At 45.1% G+C, this 20,537-nt stretch overlaps 1 protein-coding gene across 5 annotated transcripts in view; it reads right to left on the reverse strand.

Annotated features, from left to right (window-relative positions):
* Nucleotides 1-20,537, reverse strand: part of fam131bb (family with sequence similarity 131 member Bb) — a 49,320-nt gene that overhangs the window by 24,677 nt on the left and 4,106 nt on the right. For all 5 annotated transcript variants that reach the window (XR_011520546.1, XM_054741039.2, XM_015950184.3 and 2 more), the window contains exon 3: nt 6,853-6,890. Coding sequence is in view for 4 of the 5 variants with exons in the window: in XM_054741039.2 (XP_054597014.1) it covers nt 6,853-6,890 (38 nt within the window). In the remaining variant the exon portion in view is untranslated. The remainder of the gene's footprint in view (nt 1-6,852; nt 6,891-20,537) is intronic.

Below are 20,537 nucleotides of genomic sequence, written 5' to 3' on the forward strand. Positions count from 1 at the left end.
CTTTTTGACGCCCACAGTAAAATGGAGATTTCACCGAATTTTGATCTTTACCCTCTTTCTATTTAACACCCCCCCCCCCCCCCCCCAACTGTTACCCAGTTTGTCAGTCTAAATTTTCCGTTAAGCGTGTTTGAGAGGAACGATGAAATGCAAAACGAAGCTTTGCATGCACAAGCTGGTTAAGGTTAGGATGGGGGTGAGGGGAAGGTTCAATTGCAAGAGGGTAAAGGTCACAATTCGGTCAAATGTCGGTTTACGGGGAGTGTCAGATACCGACGCTCTGGCGCAGGGGCTCATCACCTGCTGTCTTTTCCGAGGACTCCATCTTGTCGGTCATTATCACGTGACAGCGACTAGTCGATGAAAGGCATAAAAAGTCACTACAGAGCAGTGAAGTCGACTAGTCGACTAGTTGATACAACCCCTACTAGGCAAGTGACAACCACCCTCCCTCTGACCCAAATCAAGTTTTGGTAATGAGTCTCATGTCTTATCGGCAAATTGAAACTACAGAATAAAACACAATTGATTGTGTTTTCACAGCAGCAGACCGTGTTCATTGGTTGAGAGTTGTGACTAAGGAACTGAGGTAATAAAACCTGAAATACAGGCATGATGCGTGACAGAACCCACATCCACAGGTGGTCTGGGCCACATGTGACGGATTCCTTTACAGCATAAATATTTTGAGGTTTAGGGACTGAAAATAATCGACTTCCTGAGAGTTTGAAAGAAATAATTAACACAGACCAGCATGAGGCTGGGCCCTGCTGTTGCACATTCATTTTACATAAGGCTGTTACACAAATAAAACTAAATAGCACTTCGAGTGAGAGACAGCGTAAGCTAATTGTTTAAACATGATCCAGGTCAGGGATTAAATTGCCATGCAAGTGGGGTTAGACCTGACATGGAGAAAAGAGCTTGAAAGAAGTGGTTCCAACGTGAATGCTGACTAGAAATCTCTAAAAATTTATATCTGAACACAAGCCTCGCAATCTATTTTTGCAAATGGACATAAATAAAGTGTTAAATTTCACATAAAGTGGAGGAGTGAGCTCAGCAGAGGTCACTCTTGCAGATATAACACATAATCCCACTTGATAGTGAAACCCAAAAAGCCATATCAAGACTTTATACAGTGAAGATTAGGGTGGCATTGTACTGGCTGAATTTGTTACAACCAGAACTAAAAGCAAAGATTTTCCTCAGGAAAAAATATTCCATCCTTAAAAACCACGACTCAAGGAATTCCTGCTCGGTTCAAGGAAGTCTTCTATAAACCTCTTTAAACTGGAATTATTACTGTAATTCAGGGATCCTATGTTCCCTTCCCTAGATGTAAATGACAGGAACAAGAAAAATCGGTTGTTTAGCTCTACTTTAGCTTAGTGTGACATGAGTTAGGATTATAAGAGTTTAGTGTGTGTTAATCAGGGCACAGTAGGGTTGCTAGTTACAGTTGTGGTCAGAAGTTTACATACACTTGTAAAAAATATAGTATAATGGCTCTACTGAGTGTCCCGTTATTTCTAAAACTCTGATTTTTCTCTGATAGAGTGATTGGAACAGATACTTCTTTGTCACAAAAACATTTATGAAGTTCGGTTCTTTAATGTCTTTATTATGGGTTAACAGAGAAAAGTGATCACATTTGCTGGGTCACAAATATACATACAGCAGTGCTAATATTTGGTTACATGTCCCTTAGCCATTTTCAATTCAATTAGGCGCTTTTGGTAGCCATCCACAAGCTTCTGGCAAGCTTCTGGTTGAATCTTTGACCACTCCTCTTGACAGAATTGATGAAGTTCAGTTAAATTTGATGGCTTTCTGACATGGACTTGTTTCTTCAGCACTGTCCACATGTTTTCAATGGGGTTTAAGTCAGGACTTTGGGAAGGCCATTCTAAAACCCTCATTCTAGCCTGATTTAGCCATTCCTTTACCACTTTTGATGTGTGTTTGGGGTCATTGTCCTGTTGGAATACCCAACTGCGCCCAAGACCCAACCTTCGTGCTGATGATTTGAGGTTATGTTGAAGAATGTGAAGGTAATCCTCCTTCTTCATTATCCCATTTACTCTCTGTAAAGCACCAGTTCCATTGGCAGCAAAACAGCCCCACAGCATAATATTCCCACCACCATGCTTGACTGTAGGCATGGTGTTCTTGGGGTTAAAGGCCTCATCTTTTCTCCTCCAAACATATTGCTGGGCATTGTGGCCAAAAAGCTCGATTTTTGTTTCGTCTGACCACAGAACTTTCCTCCAGAAGGTCTTATCTTTGTCCATGTGATCAGCAGCAAACTTCAGTCGAGCCTTAAGGTGCCGCTTTTGGAGCAAGGGCTTCCTTCTTGCACGGCAGCCTCTCAGTCCATGGAGATGCAAAACACGTTTGACTGTGGACAATGACACCTGTGTTCCAGCAGCTTCTAATTCTTGGCAGATCTGCTTTTTGGTGATTCTTGGTTCACTCTTTACCCTCCTGACCAATTTTCTCTCAGCAGCAGGTGATAGCTTGCGTTTTCTTCCTGATCTTGGCAGTGATGAAACAGTGCCATGCACCTTATACTTACAAACAATTGTTTGCACTGTTGCTCTTGGGACCTGCAGCTGCTTTGAAATGGCCCCAAGTGATTTTCCTGACTTGTTCAAGTCAATAATTCGCTTTTTCAGATCCATGCTGAGCTCCTTTGACTTTCCCATTGTAGCGTTTGTGGGCGTTTGTATGCAATGAGCCCTATTTACCTGGCCTAAGAGAAGTCACCCGCTGTAGTCACTCATAATCACTCACAAGAAGTTAAGAGGCCATGCTATGAAGCTCAGTTCACTGACACGTTTCTATGTCACCAAAATTGCTAGATCATGTTGCTGTATGTATATTTGTGACCCAGCAAATGTGATCACTTTTCTCTGTTAACCCATAATAAAGACATTAAAGAACCAAACTTCATGAATGTTTTTTGTGACAAAGAAGTATCTGTTCCAATCACTCTATCAGAGAAAAATCAGAGTTTTAGAAATAACGGGACACTCAGTAGAGCCATTATATTATATTTTGTACAAGTGTATGTAAACTTCTGACCACAACTGTAGATAACTGCGTAGTTAGCTAGCGAGACTGCTGTATTCCACGTCTCTTTTCATAATTTCTTTTTTTGTTTCATTTAAATGCTTCATATCAAACATCTTTCAAATCATTGCCTGAGAAATACGACATGTCATTTATAAAGAAAACAAAGCTTTTCAAACTAACCAGGTGTGACCGTCAATAATAAAATTCTTGTAAGTGTTCATATTGTTTGAAAATGTGAGTTAAATTTAATCAAACACATCCAAGACTCATCAAATCTGTAGGATTTAAAAATCACTTCAATATTCAGTTCAATTCAATTCAATTTTATTTAAATAGCGCCAAATCACGACAAGAGTCGTCTCAAGGCACTTCACATAATAAACATTCCATTTCAGGTCAGTTCATTAAGCCAATCAGAAAAAATGTTTCCTATATAAGGAACCCAGCAAATTGCATCAAGTCACTGACTCACTGAGTCAGTGACTTTACAGCAATCCTCATACTAAGCAAGCATAAAGTGACAGTGGAGAGGAAAACTCCCTTTTAACAGGAAGAAACCTCCAGAGGATCCTGGCTCGGTACAAGCAGCCATCCTCCACGACTCACTGGGGATGGAGGACACACACACACACACACACACACGCACGCACACACACACACACACACAATAGAATCTGACGACAAGAAGGAGGCTGAAAGATCTCAAAAAGCAACACATCATGTCATGTTTTAAAGGTACTCAAGAACAAAATAATCATCTAGCGCACTGCAGGTCTCACTTGGGTAATGCTATAGTCAAAGCTCATGAATCAACAAACAATAAAGAGACACAGTCAAAAATCACTGGACAGTTCCAAGTCCAAAACCTCAGCTGACCCGAAACAACACCAAGTCTTGTTTCACATTTAACATAAAAGATCTGGATGATCTTCAAGACTCTGTGGAAAATAATCTGTGGACTGATGAAACAAAAGATGAATTTCTTGAAGGAGTGCATCCCGGCAAAGCTAAACACTGCATATTAAAACAAAACAAAAATGATGGTCAATACCAACAGCTAAAGCATGGTGGTGGTAGTGTGATGGTCTGGGGCTGGTTTTCTGGTCCATATGATGAAATCATGATTTCTGCTCTCTACCTGAAAATCCCGAAGGAGAATGTCTGTCCTTTGACTTTAAAGACCCAGTTCATTCGTGTTTTCAAAACAATTGGTCTCTAGTATAAATGAATGCCTAGTGAGTTGATCTCTGTAGGAAAAAAGCTCTGGCGCTCCTGTTTCAGGAACTAGAAGTGAGCTAAAGCAGACACAAGCAGAACATGGCAGGATTTGGATTTCCTGAGATTCTGACATCTCGCCTCTGATTGGCTAACCCCAGTTTCACACTGGGGACATCAGTGGCGTGGAACATTTTTGACGCACGTTAATCCATTAAGAAAAACACACCGTTGCAATTCTCAAAAGATACTGGTAGTAAATAAACTGTGAGGTCACACATATAGACTTTATATACATAGATGCAACATCACATTTCTGCAATAGACTTTTATTTTGAAAATTACCAAATGTTTTACACTGATGCCGTGTGTGATTTCCTGCCTAGCCCTATGTTAATTGCAGATATTGACTCATCCTGGAATCCAATCCTATCTTTAGCTACGCAGGGAGCTGCTGCCTTACGAGTTCCATGCCACGGCCAGTTTGGATCAACCCCATAGTCGATAATGAATCATAACTGAAGCAGTGACGTTCTGCTGCCGTTCCACGCCACTGATGACCCAGTTTACTACGTACAACATGGAGGTTTTATCTCAACAAATAACACAAGCCTGAGGGAGTTCTGCCATATGTGAAGTTGCTAATGCTACCGGTTAGCTTCTTCTAGCTGAGACGTGCTCTGCTCTCTCCTGGGTGCTTAAAAATAGCATGCTAATTTGACATTATGACAAGCTAATGTCACAGGCATTTCTAATCTGAGTTTCCCTGTCTATCAATCGCAGACTAATGCAAGAAACGGGTAGAAGACACATTATACTGACATTATGCTTATACTGACACATTCACATTTAGCCTGTGAGTGATCCTCAAAGTGACCGATCATGTTTCAAAATTAACAACTAAAAAGTGTTTCTCAGTGAACTTGGTCTTTAGATATGAATAAAAACAAGAGTTGTGTCACACTGACCAGTTTAAAATGCTGTGTTGTGTTTATCAGTAGTAGTTATGGGAGGAACATCGAGAAAGGTTGGCTGCATAGATTTTTTTCGTTCAATAAAGGAAATCATCTTCTGAAAACCGCATTTTGTATTCTCAGGTTGTTTTTCTATGATGTGAAATTTGTTTGCTGATCTGAAACCTTTAGGTTACCGAAAAATGAAAAACAAACAAAAAGGACAAATATTTTTATCACAATACGAGCAGCAACAAATTGAGGAAAGACAAAAACCTCCTCATAGGCTCAACTAGACACCAAATAAACCCTTTTGAATGTTTTTTAAACCATTTCTTCATGTAAAATATAAAACAAGCACTATTCTGTATCTACAGTGCAAAAAATGTTTACAGAATTATAATATATATTGTAATTTATAAGAAAAATATGTAAATCTGTAGACTGATTAAAGCTTTTAATCAAATTATGTTGATTTTGGCGTCATAATTCAAAGTAAACAAAAATGATGCATTTGGTCACTTTAGTGTTGCTGAATAATGTAATGATGAGGTTTTTTTAGTGTTTGGTAACCAAAGGGAGGATGAGAGAGAGAGCTGTAATCGGATTACATGTTTCCATCAGCTCCAAGCATCATGTTATTAATCAATACCAGCCTCTTCCTTTCTCTTTACATGTCTTTCTTGTAATTCTATTCTTTGCTCCCACTTCCTCCTTCTCCACACTTTTCCCAACTCCTCCCTCTGCAGCAGTAGAAATGACGAGAGATTTAACACACTTGAGTGGTGGAGCTAGGCTCCTCGAAGCTTACCGACGTTGTTTTCCAATAGCCAACGTCAAACATGCAGTGTGTGTGTGTGTGTGTGTGTGTGCATGCGTGCGTGCGTGTGTGTGTGTGTGTGTGTGTGTGTGTGTGTGTGTGCGTGCGTGCGTGCGTGCGTGCGTGCGTGCGTGCGTGCGTGCGTGCGTGCGTGCGTGTGTGTGTGTGTGCGTGCGTGTGTGTGTGTGTGTAGCTGCTTTTTCTTTCCGAAGGGCATACTGGGACGTGATGAATAAATAAATGATGCCTTTGGGTAAAATAGTGGGGTTCTCTACAATTTAGTCCAAAAATGGCTTCCTCTCCTGTGAAACACAGGAAGAGCATGATACAAGGGTACGGCAGCATATTACCGACAGTGCGGGGGTGGGGGGGAATGAAGGATTTGTTTCTCGTTATAACGAGATACTAATGTTTAATTTTTTCCCAGCACAAAGAAACTAACACACAAAGAACTAATGAAAAAGTTGGAGAAAAGAAAAGTGATGTTTTTGCTTTGTGCAGTAACAAAAAAAAGCAGCAGGCATCCTAACACCAGCAATAAGCCAAGCAGACCAGTGGTTGCTCAGACTTCTACGAGCAACGCTCCATGTCGGATGACGAAAAGTCGTGGAAGTTGAGCAACTCACATCGAGCTGCTTTTCTAATCTACGACATAAGCAGGAACACTGAGCTACGGAGAGCAGGGGGAGCTGTCACTCAGCACCTCAGGTAAGGAGAGGTGACACTGGCCACTGCCAAAGGAAGTCAACAAGACAAGGTGGGAACGAGGGACAGATGAAGACTTACTTGCTCCCCATCCTTTTGGACTGGCACGCCATCTGCCGCTTTGAGCACATGAAAGAGAGGAAGGAAGAAAAACAATAAAGCATTAATTATCTGTGACATAACAGCAGCTACTAAATGTAAAATATTATTCATCTTTTGGACACTTCACCAACTGTTCTTTTCTTTAAAATTTAAAGCTGGGGATTTAAAGTTTTTAAAGTAACTTAAAAAAGTTACTTAGTAATGGTTAAATGTGACTATCTAACCCTGTTCTGTGATATTAAGTAATCTTTCATAATTTATATTCCCCCCAAGTCCCTTCCCTGGCCTTTATTTTTATTTATTTATTCTTTATTTAACCAAGAAGGTCCCATTGAGATAAAAACCTCATTTTCAAGGGAGTCCAAAACAAATCAGTTACATGAGCCTAGAGTGTTGACCAATAGCGTTGTGTGTTTATAAGAGGGTGCTATCAATCAACAAAATGAAACCCGGTTCACAGCATCCACGATGGAATGATCCACTAATGGGCCATTCCCATCTGTACCGGGTCGGCCCGGGCCGGGTAGCCCCAGTCGGCCCCAGCCTGGCCCGGTTGATTCCACACATCCTTGCCTGAAGCCCATGTGGGCTGATTCTACCCACCAATCAGAGGCTTGCTCTAATGGAAGGTGTGAATTTGCTGTCAGCAGTGGGTGTGTTGGTCCTGGTCGGCCTGAAGCAGACCCCCTCGAGAAGAGGGCTGAGAATGAGCCTTGGTTGGCCCGGAAAAATACCAAGCCACCCAGATATGTAAACAACCTACGCTACCCGGCCCGGGCCGACCCGGTACAGATGGGAATGGCCCATATTACACATTCAACTTAGCACACCAACCTAGCTTGAATGCTAACTCAACCCAAACTGAATTATTGTCAGTCTGTAAATGTCAAGCCGTAGAAGAGGTTAGTATTTTCAGTTAACCAAACATCAATAAAAAGCACAAAAATAGGAAAAAGAAGTTTGCTGTTTGTTGGCATCATGGCGGCACCTGGAAGTAAAAGTAAGAGAGTAATGTCTTTGGAGCATAAGAACTAAAACCAGAGTGAACATCAGCGCGGCCTACGCTAGTTTGAGCAAGTAAAGGAAGGCTACAAAATCACGGACTGATGGTGACCTGGCTTTGTTGCTACTGGACTTGTAAGCAATAATAACATTTGTTAAACAGTGTGGTTCTTTTTACTTTGTGGTTTGTTTTTGTATTAGTTGGCTCTTCCTAGTGTTAGCTTGTTGTACGTGCTAGCTACAGCTGCAGAGGTTTTTATGACATCTGTAATTCCACTTTCAACCAGTAGGGCGGAGGAGTAAAAAAAAAATGCAGACATCATTTTGCTGTGTTCCAGTTGTCCTCGGAACTGGGAAAGTCCAAGCAGGAAATGATGTAACGGACTCGTTTTGCGTTCCAGCTTCCAACTTGGAAAAAATGGGCACCACCAATGTTGTTAAAATTATTTATACCCTATTCTCCGTGCCTAAGTGATAGTGACACACACTCCCTTTGACAGTTGCCACACACAACCAATAAAACATTGTTTGTGTGTGTATATTCACAATTCAAATGTACATATTTGAACTCAGGAAAAGTAAAAACCATAAACACCAGTCAAATTTGGTAGCAATGCTGAATTTTTCAACAACGTAACTATTGATAACAACAACACAACAATGGAAAACAACTACTTGGTGCTGTTAAATAGCAAAAAGAATGAAAACAGACCATGTAAATGAGAAAATATAAAGACGATAACTACTTCTTGTGGCACTGGGCTCTTTAAATTTGGGACCTTGGGGTCCTCTGAAACCTACAAGCTCACATCTGAAAATTTCGACTTCATTGCGTCTTTTCCGGCTAACTTATCTCAGAAAATCGAGTTCCGAGGAAAACTGGAATGCACCATATGTAGACGGGATGTGGAGTGGTGCTGCCTATTAGAGCTGGCATAGCAGTGGGTTGCCATCTTGGATGAGTTCCCAGTGCATTTATTTCTACTGGGGAAGGTGTTTACTAAACAAAAAATTAACTTTTGTTGTGCTTTTCACAAAATCAGACATATGCTATGCCACGATGACAAAAATATAAATAAAAAGTAAAATCAATAAAAAATTTTAATCCCAACAGGTAGGCTAGAAAAGTCAATAGTAATCCCACAAAATCTGTTTTCAGTAGTGCACCGGTTGTTGCAACCATAGGCTGCACAAAACCGGGCATAGCTGCTCATACTGCGTTGACTCCAGTTGGGTTTGGAAAGTGAGGAACCCACCCAATATGGTGGCAACGGTGTTACGGCCTCCAGCTCCTAATGGGGCGTCCACGTATCCAAGTCTATGCAGGAAAGTGCTAAGCGTTACTTTAACAATAACGCAGATTAAACAAGTTTTCAAGAAAGAAAATCGACAATAAACATGTTTGGATTTGAGAAATAATATCTAAATTATTTTTAATAGTGACACCAAGATGGCCCATTTTCTCTCTGAAACCCTATAAGCTTTTATTTTAATACCTGTTAGGGATTTGGTCAAAAAGATATTTTTGCTGTCAATTCTCCATTAATAGATTTTCATGTAGCAATAGAAAAAAAACTTCCAGAATTTAATTCAAGCTCAAGTGACATTCCTCCCATGAAAATCTAATTAAGGAATCTCAATAGAATAATTTCCAAAATGTTTGGAGGAATAAAAAGGAAAAACATTTAAATGTACTCAGAGAATCAAACAGAATTATAATTGCTCATTTTTAATTTTTACTACTAATAAATTCTCATTGCCCAGCAGGAATTCATTCACAAATGAAAGGTCTGCACCCCATTTTCCATGTTTTGCTACTTTATCGGTGATAAATAAATCATAAATAAATAAATAAATAATCAGGCCTATTGAGGTTTTCTGCTTGGGTTCTTTTTAGCTCTTGGCAGCTATTTTTATTATATTATTCTGCCTTTTGGACTTACTATTGTGTAACAGGCTGCCTCTTCATCAGCAGCATTACTTCAAGGATGCTGAAGTTGATTCGGCTGAGAGTTCCCATCAGCCACCTGCAGGTTTTTACTTCACCACCCCCTGTGCCAAAACTGGCGGTGGAGAGTGACAACACTGCCGGAGTGAGTTTTGTTGTAACTGTAGTGAGATCCAAATATGATTTAATTTATAAAGTTATTTCTAAAGATCTGACTAAAACCAACTATTTTAGCAATTTTACAGCTTTAAAATCTAAAAAAAAAACATTATTTCCAAAGTCACTGACTGTACTGATGGATCATACACAAAGAGGTCCACTCATCAAGATGTTGGCGTGACTCATTTGAAATAAACGCTCTCTGTTGGATAAACGAACGCCATTATCCCTCCTCATTCGGCTGTCCAAATCCTAATTAAAACATTGGTTTAATTAGGGAGTCTTTGCTCCTAATGGAGTTTAAACACAACCTTGGTCTCTAGGTGCTCTTCTGTATCAGAGGGTCTGTGCTCTACATGTGCAACTCTCAGAGGGGCTCGCTCCTGTATCAGCACTCCATGGCACCGTACGCATGTCTGTGTTTGCTGGTGTGTTGCTGCTGAGCCAGTTCTGCTTCGTGCAGCTGCGTTTGGAGAACACGGGCGATTCCTCGGGAGCTCGGAGAGGCACGGAGGGTCGTTGGATTGTTAGATGTCCAGTGATGTCTGTGACCCACTGACCCACTGATTCAGAAACATCAGCTCCGCTCTGTCTCAGTTTCACTCTCAGAAATTGCCCTTCCGTCTGAACTCCACTCAGTCACATCGGATCGCGAAAAGGGCAGGAGACGAGGGACAGACTTCATTCCACAAATTGTATCCCTTCAGTTCTGCTGGGAAGAGGGCAAACTGCAGTAATTGCTTTGTTTTCCTGTGAAATGACAATAAATTATCATGAGTCTTAAATCTTTAATGATGTCATCAAGGAGATGAGGAGACCATTTTGAAATTTGATGACTATAGCTCCCTCTCCCCGTCTGGAAGGAGAACACAAAGAGCCTTGTAGCTCTGACAGAAGAGATGTTTTGGATATTTTCCTGCTCAGACAGCAGAATTATCTCCTCAGCCTTCATCGAGATCCGCAGGAGCTGTTATTCACTTGTTTTAATCAACTTTGCAGCATTTTGTCACAGGCGTGCCGGTGAGTGAAATGGAGGTGAGGATCCACACGCTGGGGAGGGGGAGACGTCGGCCTCTGGACCGGAGGGGGAGACGTCAGACTGGAGGGGACGTTGACCTCTGGACTGGAAGGAGCATCGACCTCTGGACTGGAAGGATAGTCGACCTCTGGACTGGAAGGACAGTCGACCTCTGGACTGGAAGGACAGTCGACCTCTGGACTGGAAGGACAGTCGACCTCTGGACTGGAAGGAGCGTCGACCTCTGGACTGGAAGGAGCATCGACCTCTGGACTGGAAGGATAGTCGACCTCTGGACTGGAAGGAGCGTCGTCGACCTCTGGACTGGAAGGAGCGTCGTTGACCTCTGGACTGGAAGGAGAGTCGACCTCTGGACTGGAAGGGGTGTCGACCTCTGGACTGGAAGGAGTATCGACCTCTGGACTGGAAGGAGCGTCGACCTCTGGACGGGAAGGAGCGTCGACCTCTGGACGGGAAGGAGCGTCGACCTCTGGACGGGAAGGAGCGTCGACCTCTGGACGGGAAGGGGTGTCGACCTCTGGACTGGAAGGAGAGTCGACCTCTGGACTGGAAGGGGTGTCGACCTCTGGACTGGAAGGAGCGTCGACCTCTGAACTGGAAGGAGCGTCGACCTCTGGACGGGAAGGAGCGTCGACCTCTGGACGGGAAGGAGCGTCGACCTCTGGACGGGAAGGAGCGTCGACCTCTGTCGGCATCTGGTCCGGAGGCACCGGCTTCTGGACCGCCGAATTTTGGGCCGCTGACTTCTGGACCTGGACTGTCGGCTTCTGGTCCGGAGGCGCCGGCTTCTGGACCGCCGACTTCTGGACCACCGACTTTTGGAACAGAACCATCAACTTCTGGACCGGAAGCTTCGACTTCTGGACCGGAGGCGTCGACTTCTGGACCGGAGGCGTCGACTTCTGGACTGGAGGCGTCGACTTCTGGAGTGGAGGCGGAGCCGCTGCAGGAGGGGCCGCCGACTTCTGGAGTGGAGGTGGAGCCGCTGCAGTCGGCACCGCTTCCTTGGCTGGACTGGGCGCTGACCACTGGACAGGCTGGCCTGGGGGCGGAGCCTCTTGGACAGGCTGGCCCGGGGGCTGAGCGTCCTGGACCACCGCTGGAACTGGCGCTGACTGGTGGCGAGGGACCTGGCGCTGACTGGACTGGTGGCGCAGGACCTGGCGCTGACTGGACTGGTGGCGCGGGACCGGTAACTGGAAAAGCAGGGAGGATAGATTGTCCAGTTGGAACTCCTGGAGACTGAGGATCTGACGGAGTCGGACCAGCTCAGCTCGGAGACCGGCGAGCTCTGTTGGATGGGCTGCGAGCTCGGTCCTTTGGCCTGGAGACAAGAGAGCTGCTGACTGGACCGGAGGCGGGGCCACTGGCTGGACAGAAACCTTCTTCTGGAGATACAGGGAGGACAGGGTGTCCAGCTGGAACTCCTGGAGGCTGACGAGCTGACGAGCTGACGGATCCGGCCAAGCTCCGCCTGGAGACCGGCGAACTCTGTCAGCTGGGCTGTAGGCATGGTTCCTCCGCCTGCAGATGACGGAGGCGCTGATTGGACCGGAGGCGGGACTGCTGGTCTGACTGGGGGTGGGTCCAAGCTGGCGCGCCGAGCCGGGGCAGCTGCGAGCTCGCGGCTCCGTCCAGGGACAAGGGGTGACGGTGGAGCCCAGCATCCTTCCCAATGCCGTGGGCCAACTCCGGGGGAGCACACAGCCAGTCTGGTGCCCACATAGCTGGAGCGGTCCATCTGCGCCTCCCCGTCCAAGTCTCCATCCAGCTCCGGGAGGGTGGAGAGGATCGCTGAGGCCTGGGCTCGGTGGCGGCGTCCGCTTTAAGGCGATGCCGTGGGAAGAGGAGCTGGCCGGTGGTCCATGGCGAGAAACTGGAGCAGGTTCTCCCAAGGGATAGCCTCCCCGCTGGATCCTTCTGTGGGTTGGCTCATTCTGTCACGAGCGTGCCGGTGAGTGAAATGGAGGTGAGGATCCACACGCTGGGGAGGAATCAGGCAGGTATACAAACTGGGTAACGTAAAAGGTTTTAATAACAAACGCACGCAGGACATCGGAACAATGAGCCAACAAGAGACACAGAACTGGAGGGGTGTAAATACAAGAGGGCTGGGAGCTTGGGAGATTGGAAAACGACAGGCAGGTGGGAGCAATTAACAGAGACGCAGGCTGAACCAAATGGGGAGACAGGACAGGGTGTGACACATTTAAGCAGGGAAACCGAGAGGAATCGGGCACTTGCAATGGTAACACGCCCATGCTAATGCTACAACAGGCTAAAACAACAGTCTGATGTAGCATAAGGTTGAACCTACTCTGATCAATTACCTCTAATACCAAAAAGATTAATTCCTTTTTATTCCCCTCCCTCCTCTTCCGCATTCAGCTTGAAGTTTACAAACTGACATTAATTTATTGCAAGTCGAGTTAGCATTCAAGCTAGCTCGGTGTGCTAAGTTGACTGATGCATAGCTAGCTATCTGTATCTCTTCCAGCCAGATTCCAGATAGAAGCTGGCTCCATTATGACTAGCTGTTAGCTTGTCAGTCTGGACCGAACCCAACTGTTTCTACTAGCTGAGTTAAAGAGATTTCCTCAACAGACAAGATACTTTTACTTTATAACTTTTCTTACATAAACCTGTTTAAAGAGCTTAACTTTTGCTTTCACATTAATGTATATTTGCTGCACCTTAATTATGATTTTATGGATCATCTTACAGGTAGTACTGTGTCCATGTTCATCAGTAGTAGTAATAATTTAAACCTACTTCATTCCCGTAGCTGTATTCTTTATAAATGGACCCAGAAAAAAGACTGGAGGCAGTGCAAAGAGTCTGAATATGAAATTAAATACAAACACAAACCCAGATGGCATGATGGAAGCACAAAGAAACCACAGAGCAATGGGAGGATCTGGCAATGATGAAAGGAAAGTGAGGAGCACATCTGCAAGGGTAGGCGATTACTGAAATGAAAGCCAGGTGAGCTGATGTCAGGTGTGTGAGGTCGGCAGACTGAGGAGCCGAGGCAAACAATCAACAAAGGCACAAAGGAGGAAAAAAGAAACAAACTGACTACTGAGAAACAGAAAATTCAAACTCTGAGGCCTAGTCCACACGTAGCCGGGTTTTTTTTAAAGCGGATATCCGCGCCTCCAAAAACTCGCATCCACACCACCTTGTTTTAATAAAAACCTCTGTCCACACGTACCCGGATAAATACGTTGTTAAGGACATGCCAGACCTGTAGGCGGCAGTACTTCCCCCGTTCTTAACCTCGTCCTTCGTCTGTGGTCTTCCGCAAGGAGCAGTAATTCCGCTTGCAAAAACAAACAAGCAAAAAGCGCTTGGACAATTGATAAAGCGAGCGCAGCTCTGAGGGCATCCATGCTGTCGGCTAGTGTAAACACAGGTCGCACACGTGATGTCAGCACTTTTTTGTCGCGGAAAGTGACGTTGCGGACCTTAAAACTCCGTTTTTGTCCGTCCACACACAGACACCCAAAACAGAGATAACGCAGATCTTCACTTTGGCCGGAGTTTTTAAAAAGATCCGTTTTCGTTGTGAAAAAACTCCGTTTCGTGTGGATGACAGGCCAAAACGTAGAAAAATATCTACGTTTTGGCAGATCCCCGGCTACGTGTGGACAGGGCCTTACTCTCCAGCACCTAAAACTCGACACTGTGACGTTTCCTCTCATGAGACAAGTCTCTAAAGAAAATACAGCCTCTTCTTTTAAATCCTAACATTTAGTAAAACAGCTGTCACATTTAAACGGTACTTAATAATATCTCTGTGCAGCAAATGCACCATTTTCTGTCCAACAGCGCCGAGGCCGTGTAGATCACCCAGACTGCTGACGAAACCGCCTTTGCATCAGGGTTCTCCAGGAGACCGTTCACAATTAGAAGTGAACTGTGTGTGACCTCTGAGGATCATCCAGGCATGCTTGATTGCTGGTTTTGTGGGCTGCGGTGTGAGTTAGTTGCTTATGTTAGTTAGACAGAGGCATTTATCATTCTCTATCATGGCAGCAGAGGGTGTCCCAGATTTGTTTGCCCATGTGGGTTAAAAAAGTCTGCAAACACAAACTAGATGCGTGTGCATGCATGTGGCTGTGCAGGTTACTGTAATGCTGGTGATGCTCCATCTCTTCTGTGTTTCTACCCTTTCACTCAAAGTTTTCACAGTCTCTCTCCTCCCCGTCCCTCAGCCTCATTCAGCCAATTAGCAAATTAGCAGTCACTCGCTCCACACATGAATCACAACATGGCTCAGGAGCTGCCGGGACCGCGGGGACTCAAACTACAACTGACGGGTCCTCCGGCCTTTACAGAACAGAAACAGAGCCGTTGCACACGGCGCATCTGCTTCTGTGGCTGTAATTAAAAGAATTTCGTCTCCAATTTAAACTTCAAATCACATTTAAGCATATTTGTTAAGATGTGTGTGTGTTGGGTTACAGTTGGTGTGTTACAGAATATCTGTGTTTCTGATTACAGCCGCAGAGTGGACGTGTTATTGTGCTCCCGGGAAGGCAGGCAGGATTCCTCCTTGAGGAAACAACAGAGCACATGACCACAGCTCTGAGCCAGATTTTCTTTCCCTGATGCGCTCCCTCCTCCCCCGCACACAGCAGTGCAGAGAGCTGGATCCCCCACCCCGCCAGCAGTCATGGGGGAGCCAGGCTTAGCTCAGGCGAGGAGAAGAAGCGAGGGAGGGAGAGAATGAGGAGAAAGGGGAGGGACAAAAAAAGAGTGAGCAATGCGACCGTCTGCAACAAACAAGTGAAGATGCGCAGAGCCTGCACTGTCAACTCCAGCTCCAGCTGTAGTGCCTTGACGGCTCCCCGCCCTGAAGTGGGAGGGATTTGAGCTTCATCAGTCATTTTTACTCCAAGTGCCCCGCAGCACTAACAGTGAGGATCCAGAGGGCTTGGTGCTTGTTTACCAGTGACAGCTGCAGTAAGGCCGGTTGCCTCGATGGAGTCCCGGCTTGGATAGCAGCCCTCTCGCAGCGCTGTGTACAGATGCTGGGTTACTGAGCCACAGAGTTCCGGAAAAACACAGCTGAGGTCCAGAGCCCAGATGGTTGGAAGAGTTTGGTGGAGGAAACTGAGCTAAGAGCATCTCACAGCGCCATCCACTCACGTGCAGACACACTGCCATGCACTTAAAGTAGCTGCTTTCCTGGTGTGGGGTAAAGGCAGTGCAGCAGCGATGTGTGCACAGAGTGTGGTAATGGAAAACCTGCAGCATGCAGCACTCTACTGGCTAGCATCACGATGTTCATGAACATCCCTACAGGGATGCTGAATACATGACATTTGCACCGGGTATGGGAAAAATATACCACCCCGGAGGTTCCTCTAAATGGAAAAATCAGTAAATCAACCAATTTAGTGTAAAACAAACAGAGTTTTTGAGCTTTGACATTCTGTAGTGTGTTTTCTGGTCCTTGAATTCATCAGCGTGGGGAGTTTAATAGCTGCAGATTTTACTGAGACCATCAGTACAGCACGCATCTACAAATGCATAAAAATACACACACACCACCCCCACACACAGATCAGATAGTAGAGATGAATTTTCCTTTTCGCAGCATTATGTTTCAATTTGATACGTCGCTCTGTGGCTGAGTCACCGCCATCGTGTTCCCCTAATTTCTGACCTGACACGACGTACGTGAGAGGCATACATGTTTACATCCATTCCCTCTGCATGATATCTGGGTAAAAAACATACTTATGGAGTCCTATTTGAACCTCACACTCATTACACTAACGTGCTCTAAGAGATAAGGGTCATAAAGTCTGCTAATGTCTCTGAGATATCACTGAGTCATCCAGCTGGAGTCTCCTCTGGAGCACGGGGCTTTTCCAGCCTAGAAAGATGCCTTTCCTTCCAGCGGTTTTGCCGTCTTACATCCAGACCATTACATGGCATCATCTGGGCTTGGCGTTGGCCGCTGACTGAGCGTGTCTAAAAGCACACTGCAGCAAGACTGTTAGGTTGTGTTTCTAATTTAACAGGGAATCCCTCTCCGAGATGCAGCAGCAGGCCGTTTAAGTAACAGGGAGGCTTTTGCCGCACATTCACACCCACACGCAGCATAAATATATCAGCAAGTGGGCCATCCCACGGGAGATGTAAAAGCGGAGGTCACTCGCTGGTCTTTGCATAAACACATGCATAATCATGAGCACACACTCACTCAAGAATACGATTGACTGAGAAAGCCTGAGGATCATTTTGATGGATTTTTTTGAAACGTGAACAAAGATTTTCTTAAATGCGCATTAAAATTGACCATTTTTCTTCAAATCTGTTCTCATAACATGAAAGTAGCAGCACTTGACACCTGCAGTACTCTTGAGCAGAGCAGTGACTCTATAAAGACGGGGGATGCATGATGTATTGTTTATGTTGCCTTATTGTGTTTTTAAAGGTCAACTTTACTCTAATTTCTGATACATTTGCGGTGGTCTCTGGTAGGAACTAATGCCTCGACGTTCTCTGGGCGAAACAAGCTCTGGTGCACCGGTTTGATGACGTAGAATTCTGCAGAAGGAGAAAGTTGCTTCAGACGGCAGAATTTGGAGTCTTATTTCCTGATATTTAGACATCTCTTCTCTGATTGGCTCCCAGCAACGCAACGCTACCCCTGGCTCTGTTTGCTCCTCAACGTTGAGGTTTTATCTCCACAAAGAAGGAGAAACAATACAGCGCCTCTCAAGATGAAACCCATGAATCAACATTTACATTAAAAATTTTTTAAAAAGATTAAGAAATTATTGAAAAATGTCATAAAAATGGGAAAAGGAAACATTGTAATGAAAAAGAAGAAAAAAAAGAATAAGAAAGAGGTAATCAGTGGATCCCGGGAAAGGCAGAGTTGGTAGAAAGAGCAGAATAAGGAGTGGGTGTTGGTGAAGGTCACGCAAAAACCAGCTTGAACAGGTGAGTTTGCTGCTGCTTTTTTAAAGGAGACCACTGAGTCCACTGATCTCAGGCTCAGGGGAGAGAGGTCCAGAGTCTGGGGGCCACAGCAGCAAATGATCTGTCATCTTTGGTCTTTAGCCTGGCGTTGCACAACCAGTAGGCTTTGGCCACTGGACCTCAGGGACCTGCTGGGGGTGTAGGGACTGAGAGGATCACCAATGTATGATGGATGATGGTGCTTGTCCATGTAAGGTCCTATAGACCAGAACCAGGATCTTGAAATGAACCCTGAAGTTGACTGGCAGCCAGTGAAGCTGGAGGAGAAGCGGAGTGATGTGGGTGTACTGCAAAGTAATAAGTTTAACTAATTATCCCACATTCACACAATGGACCCACTACAGCCCAAACCAGGTTAGACAGTCAGACTGCGCCCAAGGCCCAAAACAAAATGGCATTTAATGTTTCAAACTGTGGTACATGGTGAGTGCAGGAAAATGCTTCTGATCTGCAGCTTTTAGCACAATGATTGCTAATAGAATTAGCTGCGCTACATCCAAAAATGTCCTCACGGTGGTGGCGCTGTAGCAGCATAGCACTGGCACCATGTTTTCCTGTAGGAATTTACTCCAACAGATTCAGGAATAATCTATGTAGTGTCGTCTTTCTGATTCATGGGAAAAACAGAAAACGTTTGTTGATCCAACAAGGTTCAGAAACTCCAATCTGCTGCTTCCTAAGGTCTCTCAGGATGAAAAGGACTGATGAGGGCTTTTCTTGCTCTGTGGAACAGTGATAACTACTATCCACAAAACGCCCAGAATAGTAACATTAGGGTCAACTGATCTGAGTGGCTCTGCTCCAGTTCAAGCTGACCTTTGGAAAGCATTAAACCTGCTGGAATTGTTTTCACTCACTTAGGTGCAAAAATCCAAAGACTCGCTATGTTTTCAGTCAGAAACGGACGTGCCACGCAGTCTTGTCTTACACAGTTTCCTGGTTTTCATGCGATAGGAAGATGCCACATTTTTTATTTTTTTTAAATATCTTCTTGAGCCAGTATGTGCTAAAATGACCCTTTACAGGTTAATGAAATGCCACTCAGACCCCCGCCCTCTGTGGCCAGAATACCGAACTTGCAACTTCAGAGTTTCTGGTCCGGTCTGTTGGACATTTGAGTTGACATACCTGGCGCTGCAGTCTGCTTCCAGCATGTTTTGTTTTTCATTTCATTTATTTATTTGGGACAATGCACATTAAAAAACAATCACGTACTTTGTATTGAATGTAAATGGGCCAGATTATAGCGTCATTACTAATTTACATCTGTAGTCCCTCAACAAGATGGCTAAATAAAACAAGTGACAATGGCAAATGAAAAAATGTCAGATTAAAACACATTCAAAAAATAGACAAACAACAAATGAGCAAGTTACTAAAAGTCCAAACATGTCTTTTAAGGTTTAGTTTGAGGTGCTCTCTGAAGGTGCTATAGGTGGCACACTCTGATTTTCACTGGGACATTGTTGCTCTCGACCGGAAAAGGGTGGCTTGCCAACTCCGGGTCGGGAGAGAGGTCCTACCTCAAGTGGAGGAGTTTAAGTATCTCGGGGTCTTGTTCAGAAGTGAGGGTAGGAGGGATCGGCGGATTGGTTCAGCATCTGCAGTGATGCGGACGCTGAGCCGATCTGTCGTGGTGAAGAGGAAGCTGAGCCAGAAAGCCAGGCTCTCGATTTACCGGTCGATCTACGTCCCAATCCTCACCTATGGTCATGAGCTTTGAGTAATGACCGAAAGAACGAGATCGCGGATACAAGCGGTCGAAATGAGTTTCCTCCGTAGGGTGGTCGGGCTCAGCCTTAGAGATAGGGTGAGGAGCTCGGACATTCGGGAGGGACTCGGAGTAGAACCGCTGCTCCTCCGGATCGAAAGGAGTCAGTTGAGGTGGTTTGGGCATCTGGTCAGGATGTCTCCTGGACGCCTCCCTGGCGAGGTGTTTTGGGCATGTCCTGCCGGCAGGAGGCCCCCGGGTCGACCCAGGACATATTGGAGAGGTTACATCTCCATTCTGGTCCAGGAATGCCTTGGGGTCCTGCCGGAGGAGCTGGTGGAGGTGGCCGGGGAGAGGACGGTCTGGAGCTCCCTAGTTGGGATGCTGCCTCTGCGACCCGGACCCGGATAAGCGGAGGAAGACGACGACGACATTGTTCCAAAATTGACTCCCTCTGACTGGCAATACAGTTTGTCCGAACATTGTTTTCCTGTGGGGAATCTGAAGGTCTCCTCTAGTGGAGGTTCTGGTACCAAAGCCTTTGTCCAGTCTCAGTTTAATATATATATATGGAAAGTGGAGGTGGGGCTAGTTTTAGACAAAGAAGTCAGCTGATTTGTTTGATTCAGTGATGAATCGCTCCTGTAGACACTAATGAAGTGGGGAGACATTTCAGCTGCTAGATTAAGGTGTTAAAAAGACAAACGCACAGCTTTTGCTTTTGGTTCTACTAAACGGGCACTAGGGGGTGCTAAAAGCAAGCCAAAACTGCCTAGTCTCCCTTTAAAGGGGTGGCAACCCAG

Source organism: Nothobranchius furzeri, chromosome 5 (assembly GCF_043380555.1).
Source record: "Nothobranchius furzeri strain GRZ-AD chromosome 5, NfurGRZ-RIMD1, whole genome shotgun sequence".
NCBI classification, from domain to species: Eukaryota; Metazoa; Chordata; class Actinopteri; order Cyprinodontiformes; family Nothobranchiidae; genus Nothobranchius; species Nothobranchius furzeri.